At 38.5% G+C, this 11,063-nt stretch overlaps 2 protein-coding genes across 2 annotated transcripts; both read right to left on the minus strand.

The window, feature by feature from the left end:
• Positions 1-1,340: 1,340 nt before the first annotated feature.
• LOC115682202 (uncharacterized) lies at positions 1,341-3,005 on the minus strand. Its single transcript, XM_030606355.1, has 3 exons — positions 1,854-3,005; positions 1,681-1,749; positions 1,341-1,556 (listed from the first exon to the last, which is right to left on the minus strand). The coding sequence occupies exons 1-3, from the start codon at positions 3,003-3,005 to the stop codon at positions 1,341-1,343; spliced, it is 1,437 nt and encodes a 478-aa protein (XP_030462215.1).
• A 4,551-nt stretch (positions 3,006-7,556) lies between these two features.
• Positions 7,557-9,178, minus strand: LOC115682201 (uncharacterized). The gene is made up of 3 exons (XM_030606354.1): positions 8,102-9,178; positions 7,936-8,004; positions 7,557-7,802 (listed from the first exon to the last, which is right to left on the minus strand). The coding sequence occupies exons 1-3, from the start codon at positions 9,176-9,178 to the stop codon at positions 7,557-7,559; spliced, it is 1,392 nt and encodes a 463-aa protein (XP_030462214.1).
• Between the last annotated feature and the right edge of the window lie 1,885 nt (positions 9,179-11,063).

Consider the following 11,063-nt stretch of genomic DNA (forward strand, 5'->3'; position numbering starts at 1 on the left):
TTCAAGAGAGGTCTACTAGTTCAAATTTGCACCCGGTCAAAAATTCACTTTTCACATATCCCGGGTAATATCGAGGCTGGCCACAATAATATCGACACCGTCCAATTAAATTCGTCCCGAAACTCCGAGAAATTCGACATCAAAGTTTGGGCTCTAAATAACGGCAAAATTCGATCGAATGCGATTCTAGCGAAATCTCAAATTTAAAACAATAACCGGGAGTGATCAGTTCCCGGGCAAGATTTTACTATAAGCACATTGACGAATTACACGTTTTATAAATCCCAAAAATGGGCCGAAATTCGGGATGTCACGGTAGTCACAACCAGTGGCTTAAAATTCGAGAATAGAACCCCTTCACCATGTTATTCCCACGTTTGTTTTGTCCTCAGAGAACTTAAAATTTCCAATCTCAATCACAGGAGTTGTCCATGTTCTTTGTCCCCTGAACATATCCTAGTACAGCCTTCCTTTATTCGCGCTGGGGAGCCTCCAGAAAAGAACCCAAACTGAACAGATAGCGCCCTCATCACCACAATTGACAAAGAACTCCAGAAACAATATCCAGAACTAGGTGCAAAGGCTAATGTACACCAGAATATAACACCCTCTCCGATGTGCACGTTAAAACAATCAAAAGCAAACCCAGATTCACAAATGCAATCAAAGTATGAACAAAAGCTAGCAGTCAGAATCCTGCAGTTCAATGAAGTCTTAAAACAGAAACATCTCGACTCAACCTGACAGCAACTGAAAGGTATTGTTCCTTCATGGCGAAGAAAGGTCCCTTAATGAATTGTCTCAAGCTAAAAATTTTCAAACTGGACGACATAGTTCAATAAAGTACAAAGCAAGCATTAAGTTCAAGCATCCTCGAGCACTGCTGTCTATCTCAAGATTCTTCTTCAGGTAGTTTTCTAATGTCCCTTAGCTGATGGAATTAGGTCCTTTGCATTATTTGCCGAAGCTCCAGGGTGACAGCTGAATATAATGCTGAGAGAACAGTAAAAATCCGTAAGATATAGCTTGTCAATTGCAATGCTACTAGTGCCAAAAATCAAAGGAGTGAACATTCTGTTTTTACATTTACTTTGGCTGATTTCCCTCACCAACCTATCCTATGATGGGTCGATTTTGATGGAACATAATCGACGACATTTTTAAACAATATGATTGATGCGCTTCTTCATTCAATCAGACAAGACTGGCATTTTTTGGACGGTTGCAAAACTAAATGACTTGCTAAATGCATCTGAACCGTGATTTGGCAATGATATGCAAATTAAAGCGACAACTTGAAGTGCGACATTTTAATGAAGGGAGGGGGCGCTGGAGAGGAGTCAGAGATTAGAATGACCTTTCCAACGGTGAAAATTTGGCCGATTAAAAGCGGAACCGACAACGATAGGAATTGCATCAAAAAGCATATCCTCTGGGGTGTTCCTCAGCTCCTGAAAAACTTCGTAGAGGGTCTTGCCATTCTCCAAGTAGATGTAAGTATACGGATGCTTCGTCCTCCCTCCAGCATGGAGCTCAAATACGTAGGGACTAACGTACTGCACCGTTCAACATAAAAAATGAGTTACTTTACGGCAATTCCATTCATCCGGTCCTCCGTACGTCAGGACCAAACAGAAAAAGAAAAAGAAAAAAAAAAAGGAAGTACAATCAGTTGCTTACTTTAGAGTTGTTGCATTGATTGCAGCTACAAAGAATCTTCCGCCTTTTTATAACACCACGAAGCATTATCTGTGGTACTCCATGCGTCAAGTGTTAAATAAAGAACCGTAAAACTTAAGAAGAAACAAATCTTTAAAGAGATGTAAAAAAAAATTATACGAGAACGAACTTACATTACGCCTCTTCAAAACGTACTTCGCCGGAGCACCATCAAATATTCCAGTTGATAATAAATTAGGGACAGATAACAGGTATACATTAGGGTAAGGCTCACCAGTCGCCTTTGGCTTCTCTCTTTCGAAATCATTATGTTTTTGTGCATTGCCTGCTGGATTCGAATTTCTCTCTGAAGAAGGATGGGCATTAGGCTCAACTGTGCCCACTCGACTAGTTGACCCCAAAGATTGAGCAGAGCTCAGATTGTCTACCATTGCCTCATCATTGGCAGTGACCTTAACTCCTCCAAAAACAACATTTCCTTGGGGCTTATTGTTGTCATTAAAGGTTCGATGCGCATTGCATCCCCCGTTGCGAATCACATAGACCGGCATGTTATTTTGATGAGCATTCAGCTCAATAATGTTCCTCTGGCTAGTTGCTCCTGAAGAATGAGCATATATTGGATAGTCAACAATCGCACTGTTATAAGCAATGGCCATGCCAGACGTATGTTTAGGTTCTTCATCATCTCTGCCGGAAATAATGTTTTCCCTGTAGTTGTGACCTAATGTATGATGTAGGTCCAATCCTTCATTGTGAATCACATCCATGGGTGTGTTGCTCCCATCCTTAATCTGAGGTGCATGGCCGAAAGACAAGAACGTGCCATAGCACTTGTTATAGCCAACAGTCCTCAACAATCTTCCCTCATCGGCCTTTCTCAAAAAATTGCTTATCGGCGCAGACACGTCATTTTCAAAATCATGAGCGTTATTGACTTTTCCCTTTAGGATTTGGCGAAGATGGTGAGAGTGCGCTGAGGCATCACCTTGGCGTGCGTTATTGAAATCTTTCCTTCCCACATTCATACTAATGGCACCGAGTGACGAATCAGGCGTGTACAGAAATTGTGAGGGCCCCGATACAAGTTCACCTCGAACTTGGCCAGGAATTAACGGATAATTGGAGGTTTTGTCCAATGGATAAACACTCCGGGCCATAAAATCTGGCCTGTTGATTGCAGCTTCAACTGCTTGTTTCTTGTTACTCGATATTCCGGGATGAGTTCCATCCGTTAACAATGGACAGACAGGCTTCGGATAATATATTCTTGGAGTATAATAGCTCCGTTCAGCATATTTGTTGCATCTGTTGTCCTTAGTCATTGGAAAAAGCTCACGTTCGAAGGTCTAGAAAATAAATGAATAATTTTATTTAGTGGGGACAGATGACTAATTGACACAAACAGAATCTAACTATAGTAAAAGTAAGAGAACCAAGTACTGCAAACGGAAAAAGTAAAATTTACCCAGCAGAATGAAAAACATTAACTCATGCATAGGATGTAAATTGCCGCATTGACATAAGGCCCTCATGATAGTGCAAAAACACAAACATTAACGTTGGTCTTCCCTAGTCATCCTAGAGTGTGCACAAACACACCGGAGGCGAAGCATCGGATCGGACAATTCGAGTAGTTCTCATTATGAAAAGAAGAGAAAGTGGGAAGTTTTCATAGTTGATAGATTTCTAGCAGGCTTTGCTTTCACCATTGTGCTTCCATATAGTGGCTGTTCAAGTAAGTTAGACACACGAACTATAAGAGGCAGGCAGAAAATTGGCATCTGTACTTGTTTATTAATGTGATCAAGACATAATCTTATATTCTAGGACATACCACATAAGATAAAGGAGCTGAATAAAGTCTTATAGGCCTTTAAGAGGAATCTAAAGATTTAGTTTCGTAGCGGAAGAAGCCAAAGGCATCTCTTCAGATCTAGTAATGTTCAAAAGCAATTGCTTGGGATCAGAGATGATCTTCTTTTTACGGTTTCGACTTGGTTTGAACTACCGTTTCCTACCCTCAAGTCACGTGATGACAAAACCATAGTAAGCGAAACTTCCAGTAAGTTTTTAAAAAACCGACAACATTAATTACAAGTACGGATAAAATTGCTCATAGACAAGGCACGTGTCATGCAACGCAACGGCGTCATAGTAAGCTTAATTGTCACAAGACAATTCAAGCATTCCATTTCAGTAGTATTTCACATAACTACATGAACTGCATATCATGAGCCTAATGCGTCAAAATCTTAAATATACATAGCCACGTTAAAATAGTTGAGCCGGAAGGGAAAAGAAAGATCAATAGTGTAGAACCTTGGATCCACAAGGAAGACTCTCAACGCAAAAAATTCATAACTGCAAAATAACGGAATTCGAGAGTAATTTCGCAAGAGAAAATCTTCACTGAGAGTTCAAAGATCACTACCATTTTTCTTACCTGGAAGTCTTGCGAGTATAAGCAAGGTCACCTTTTTGTCTCCTCGAGCTCGAACTCCACTGCGTCAACCACCTAAAAATCAAAACTTTACCGTCATTTTTGGAATTTCAAATAGAACACGTAGATCTACTCAACGAAAAAGAACAACAATAGCCTACGAGAAAAAAAAAAGGCACACACACATACAAAGATTGAAGCCTTAATCATAGAACATGCAACAACTGAATTATGGAGAGAAACATGTTGTGGTGACGTTGAAAGATGAAGCCCAAGAAGATGGTAAGGAAATTCAAAGCTTTCAAAGGTTCGGTCTCCATAGATGGGTGCATTGGCGCACACATACAAGTTGGCATACTCCAGATATTTCACATCTCAAGTTGGAAAAAGGGAAGGAAAAATCAGACATATGCAATAAAAATGATATGGTCCACAGAGTGAGGTACCTTGGCCGGAATTTAACTGGAGTTGTTGCCGGCGAGACTCTTTTTTCCTTGACAGAGAGATTAGGGCAAGTACTCTTGTGATGAAGAAAATGTATGTGAAAGACACGTTCCAAGTATGACTCTTTTAAATTGCTAATGGCATGGTCTAAGAGTTATTGCATTACCATCTATGCAATTTCCATTCCCAAACTTCATAACTTGGTAATACACTCCTAATTATGGGGGCCTACTCTCTCCATTCTTGGAGCCAAATTATGTACCAAATGTGCACTTGCTTAGCTATGCCTTGTAGGATGTCGAGCTGGTATTATTGAATTATTGAGAAAGTAAATTTCAGAACGAATCATGAGATGAATCGTACAATTGTTTTTTTTACAACACAACAGATGATTAATTGAATCAATTACATTTAGCATCATATGAAGGGGAGCCTATGATACAATGAGTCAATATTTTTTTTTTGAATTTTCGTGTGAACATCATTGTTTTTGAATGGAACTCGTTAAAGAAATTTCTTGAACGAGTTCAAGTAACAAGTTTCTTTCAAAGAAATTCTTTATGTGGAATTTTTTTGCAAGCTATGATCAGCACAAATGGACATATTTGGAGTATATTCTTGAAAAAAAGATAAGTCCAATCTAGATTGCCGTCCAAATATGGCTGAAAACAAAATGAGGGGTTATGGATGGTATGCTTATGTGCCTTTCATCATGTGTGCAGATATAGGAACAGAATCCGAGCCCATAATTAATGCCTTTCATCATTCGTCGTACATGTGAGTTATGTTTAATTACTACCAGATTTATTCACGATTAGTCTTAATTATGAGAACAGGTAAAGAGCGTAATAATGACCGAGGGAGCTGCACCAAAAGTATGAGACCTTTTAATTCCCCGTGTATTTGCGAGGGTAATTTTCGCGTCAAATTGAATTAGGGGTGCTATGATTTCTTTCCCTTGAAGACGAGAGAGCACTTCTCTGGAGAACTTGAGGAAACCTTGTCCAAAACAATTAATCTATGAGAAGCTTATATAGAAGTTGGAGTACTTAATGACTTTTCTATTAAAAAGTTTTAAAAACATTTATAGATGAAATTCTGCATTAACTTTGAATGACTTTGAATTATGTATTAATAACATAATTGCCAATTATTAAATCATTCTATTGATCTGTGAATGGACATTGCTCTCTTGCCGTAATCACGAGTTCTAAAAACAAACAGATTGATTATTTAAGTACTAATTTAATAGAGTGACTGATATACTTTAATAGTAATAAATTTAAAGATACAAGATAATTTAACAGGAAAAGCGGGATGTTTATTAGATTTGATATAAAGATTCATAAAGAAATTTTTTGACATCTCATGACTCTCATCCAAGCAACAAGGGGGTGACGGTGGTTTCCTTTTGTCGGTCTCCAGATTGGGCTTGTGAAGTCACACTGGCTATTATTGTTATTACTATTTTTTGGTGAATGTATAGAGGATGCAAAATAACCTCTTTACCAGACTATCGTCCCGTTGGAGGTAATCATTGGGAGATCATGCATAGATTCTACCCAAATCCATGATCAGGTCTACTTCATACCGCTTGGGAGTGTTGTGGGGCTCAAACATTTTGCCAAATGAGACTTAGACATATGTTCCCATTTTCTTTCTTGTCTAGTCATTCAATATTTTGGTTTGGACTTTGAATTGGGTCTTACGAATTCATGTCTGAGTTTACATCGATACAGTACTTCATCAAAAAAAATTTCTTTCGCTTTTGTTTACTCGTGTTTGAAATGCAAACTGATTGGTTGATATCGTATAAGACATGCATTGGGAAATAATAATTCTCAGTAGACGATATGATTCTTAATTAATTAATTTATCTTCAATATTTTTGGGAGGATACTCCATTTCGAATACAAAACCTATTCTTCTCTTTGTGCTTTTTGTTTGGGATAATGACACAAACAGTCCCTGAACTTTGACTCAATGTGCAATTTGATCCCTGAACTTTTAATTTGTTCAATGTAGTCCCTGAACTTTAACCTAATATTCAATTTGGTCCCTGAACTTTTAATTTGTTCAATGTGGTCCCTGAATTTTTAATATGTGTTCAATTTGGTCCCTGAGCTATATGAAAATGTTCAATATAGTCCCTACACTTGAATTAATGGAAGGACTACATTGAACATTTTCAAATAGTTCAGGGACTAAATTGAACACATATTAAAAGTTCAGGGACCACATTGAACAAATTAAAAGTTCAGGGACCAAATTGAACATTAGGTTAAAGTTCAGGGACCACATTGAACAAATTAAAAGTTCAGGGACCAAATTGCACAGGGAGTCAAAGTTCAGGGACTGTTTGTGTCATTTTCCCTTTTATTTTGGCAGGGTAAATAATCGCTTGAGGCTTTCCTTTATTCCAAGACGGTCCCAACAGATGTAGCACTCCGCAAGAAAAGCAAAAATTGACGTTGAGCCCCAGTGTCCGAGTTTACACAAGAACTATTTTCTAAAATGTCTTTTTATACTTTCTTAGTTGTTAATTGAGATATCGGTAGTTTCTGAATGTAGAAGCTTGTTAGGCGAGGCACAAAGTTTGGACCAGCAGATTTTTATTTCACCAAAGTCAAGCAAAGTTCACCAATAATTTGGACCGTCACATAACAAAATGACTTGCTAAATGCATCTGAAACAATCTATCTTGCAAAGATATGGAACTTACAACGACAAGTTATGCTCCATTTTTTTTCGTGGAAAATGAATGATTTGGAAAATATTTTTCAAAAAATTATTGCTTGTATCGCTTACAAAAATGAATGAACAAAAATTTCTCATCATCAAAGAAAATGTTTAAACATAAGTTGTTGTTGACAATAAAAACATTTTCGATTGATTAATTATTTCAAGCGATACAAACGATCATTTTTAGGAAAATGTTTTCCAAATCATTCATTTTCCGCGAATAAACGGAGCCTCAAATTGTGACATTTTACTTCGGGTAGAGGCCACTAGGGAGGGGTCCAAGATTAGAATGACATTTCCAATTGTGTAAGTTTAGCTGATTAACGGCGGAACCTGCGATTTTCTGAATCGCATCAGAAAGTTTGTCCTCCGAAGTGTTCCTCAGCTCATGAAAAACTTCATAGATGGTCTTGCCATTCTCGAAGTAGATGTGACTATTTGGTCTCTTGGTCTTCCCTCCAGCATGGCGTTCAAATTTGCAGGGACCAATGTACTGCACGGTTCAACGTAACAGATGAGTTACCTTATGAAACCTCGATTCATACTGTCCCCCTCTGTTTTTCCCTCAAACTCTCTCCAAGACCAACCAGAAATAGAAAAAGATTGAAGTATAATCAGTTGCTTACTTTATTGTTGTTGCATTCGTTGCAGCTACAAAGAATCTTTGACCCTTTTATAACACCATGAAGAATTAACTGCAGAATATGTCGAGCATCAAATAAAGAATCTGAAAAATCAAAAGAAAAAATCATTAAAGAGAATTGAAAAATAGTCATACGAGAAAGAACTTACATCACGACTCTCGCAAATGTACTTCACAAGAGCCCCGTCAAATATTCCGGTTGATAATAGACTATGAACGGATAACAGGTATAAATTCGGGCGAGGCTCACTAGCTGTCGTTTGTTTCTTTTCTCTGCAAGCTTTCTGGTCTTTTGCCTTACCTCCTGGATTTGAATTGCTCTCTGTAGAAGGATGAGCATTTGGTTCAACTGTGCCTACCCAACTAGTTGCCCATGACGATTGAGCAGAACTCTGATTTTTTAGCATCGCCTTATCAACGGTAGTGACCTTAACTCCTCCAAAAGCAACAACATTTCCTTTTTCCTTATTGTTGCGACGTAAGGTTTGATGCGCATTGTATCCACCATTGCAAATCACATGCACCGGTATGTTATTCTGATGAGCATTCGGCTCGATGGTGTTCATCTGGCTAGTTGCTCTTGACAAGTAAGCATAGTTTGGATAGTCTAAAATGGCCTTGTTATCTGCAACGGCCATGCTGGATGCATGTTCCATAGGTCCTTCATCAGTTCTGCCTGAAACAATTATATCTCTCTTCTCCTCGTAGTTTTTACCTAAGGTGAGACTCAGGTCCAATCCTTCATTGCGAATCACATCCAATGGTGTGTTATTCCCATCCTTAATCTGACACGGACTTCCCAAAGATAAGAAGGTGCCATAGTACTTGTTACAGCTAGTGCTCCTCAACAATCTTCCGTCATCGACCTTTCTCAAAAAGTTGCTTATCGGTGCAAACATGACATTCTCAGAATCACAAACATGATTGATTTTTGCCTTTAGCATTTCGCCAAGATTGTGAGAATTAAGTGAGGCATCACCTTGACATGCGTCATGGAAATCCTTCCTTCCCATGCTCTTAACACCAGTACCTAGTGGCACATCTACCATGTACACGAATTGCGAAGGCCCCGACACAAGTCCACCTTGAACTTGGCCTGGACTTGAATGATAGTGAGAGGCATTGTCCAATGGATAAACACTCCACTGCAAAAAATCTGGCCTGGTGGTGGCAGCTTCAACTGCTTGTTTCTTGTTGCTCGATATTCCAGGATGAGTTACATCCATTGACCACAGATAGGCACGCTTCGAATTATATATTCTGGGAGTATAATAGCTCAGTCCAGCATATTTGCTGCATTTGTTGTCATTTGTCCTTGGAAAAGGTTCACGGCTGAAGTTCTAAAAAAAAATGAATAGTTTTATTTAATGGGGAGAGATGACTAATTGACACAAATGGAGTCCAAGTATCTTAAAAGTAAGAAAAGTGAGTGCTGCAAACGAATAAATTGTACTTTCCCTAGCAGAAGGAAATACACTTTAACTCACGCATACGAAATAAATTCCCGCAAAGACATAAGGTCCTCATGATAGGATATGGGCAAGTATAGCAATTTCATGGAACAAAATATCGCTTATGGTTGTATAATCAAAGCAGCCACACTGTCCGCTTAAACAAAGATACATGCAGTGTCGGGTAGTTAATATTCATAGGGACTACAACAGCACAAAATCAATAAGCTACAGCACATCAACATGCCAATGTACTAGCATTACCCACACCTGCATTTTAGGGAATATGTAAATAATGGAATGACACTGTTGAAGTGAGATCTTTGTTTTCTCTAGGATAGCTTGCTGATTTTCTTTTCAACACTTTGTTCTTTTTAATTGCATTGCAGGGCTTGATGTTGAATCGGAAGGCCATTTTCTCTTCCAGAAATCCTACTAAAGAGTTTCTTGAAAGCTGTCATCTTCTTTCTAAACCATTGCCAAGATTATTTGGGAGAAAAACTGAATGTAAGAAGATTTGCCTGTTTCTTACTTAACTCATCATCAATGAGCTTTAATGCAAGTATGGATATGACTATCATCAGGGAGATAGCAGCAGAACTTATCAATCTTAAAGCCTCTGAAACATGGCGCACGATTTGGATCAATCCCCAAAGGCGTATTGCTAACAAATGTTCTAGGCTGCCAATTAAGCCAACTATGCATAGCAAGTCTCTAATTTCAGGAAACTTGAAACTAGCAAAGTGCGACAAATATGCACAGCACGATAAAATTGGACATGAAAAGGGGGAAAAACCTTCTTGCCTCTCAAAAACACAGTAAGTGTCCTAATGAAACCGTTAACAAAATCCTTATTCTTTCCTAGCTTGTATGCGAGAAAGAAGCGCAGGTATAAAGATGAGAGATTGAAGGCTGATCCAAAAGACTAGACTTCACTATGGCTAATACGTAAGGCGAAGCATATTGATAACTTGGTTCACAACTGCTATGAGTGGCAACATCTATCATGTTTGGAAGTCTAAAAAACTTCCCCATTGCTGTCAGTCTGTTGATGAGGATCAAGTACTAGAAGACATCCTTTCTGATGTCATGTGTAGTTGGAGTAGTTAGAAATATCAGATAGGATGGCTCGATCAATCCTCATTGTGAGAGGAGTAGAAAATTGGGAAGTTTTCATAAGTTGATAAATTTCTATTAGGCTTAGCCTTCATCTTCGCGCTTCCATACAATGTTTGCTCAAGTCAGCAAGACACGCGAACTATCAGAGGCAAGCAGAAAATTGTCATTTTTCATACTTTAAAATACGAATAAGCCTGAGAAAGATCTGTATGTACTTGTTCATATATGTGTTCAAGCCATTATCTTATCTTCCTGGACATACAACTGAAGATAAAGGAGCTGAAGAAAGTCTCATAGGCCTTCAAGAGGAATCTCACGATCTAGTTTCATACGGAAGAAGTCGTAGGCATCTCTGCAGATCTAGAAGTGTGAGAAAGCCATTGCTCAGGATCATAGGCGATGATCTTTATTCATTTCCTACTTGGTTCGATCACCGTTATTTATCCTCAAGTCAGGCGATGGGATATAATCCCAGCAAGTTAAATTTCCAGGAAGATCGACTAAAACCAACAGGGTTAATTAAACTCCGTTATATACACGA

Source organism: Syzygium oleosum, unplaced genomic scaffold (genome assembly GCF_021117445.2).
Source record: "Syzygium oleosum isolate NSW1041296 unplaced genomic scaffold, Sole_v2.1 Sole_v2.07, whole genome shotgun sequence".
In the NCBI taxonomy this organism is placed as follows: Eukaryota; Viridiplantae; Streptophyta; class Magnoliopsida; order Myrtales; family Myrtaceae; genus Syzygium; species Syzygium oleosum.

Bases quoted from the DNA above. Each gene is read 5' to 3' on its own strand.
- LOC115682201 (XM_030606354.1), bottom strand. From the start codon at position 9,178: ATGGATGTAACTCATCCTGGAATATCGAGCAACAAGAAACAAGCAGTT. The intron at 8,005-8,101 runs GTAAGTTCTTTC...CATATTCTGCAG, and splicing joins ACATTTGCGAGAGTCGTGAT to TTAATTCTTCATGGTGTTAT. The intron at 7,803-7,935 runs GTAAGCAACTGA...TGAACCGTGCAG, and splicing joins ACGAATGCAACAACAATAAA to TACATTGGTCCCTGCAAATT.
- LOC115682202 (XM_030606355.1), bottom strand. From the start codon at position 3,005: ATGACTAAGGACAACAGATGCAACAAATATGCTGAACGGAGCTATTAT. The intron at 1,750-1,853 runs GTAAGTTCGTTC...GGAGTACCACAG, and splicing joins ACGTTTTGAAGAGGCGTAAT to ATAATGCTTCGTGGTGTTAT. The intron at 1,557-1,680 runs GTAAGCAACTGA...TGAACGGTGCAG, and splicing joins ATCAATGCAACAACTCTAAA to TACGTTAGTCCCTACGTATT.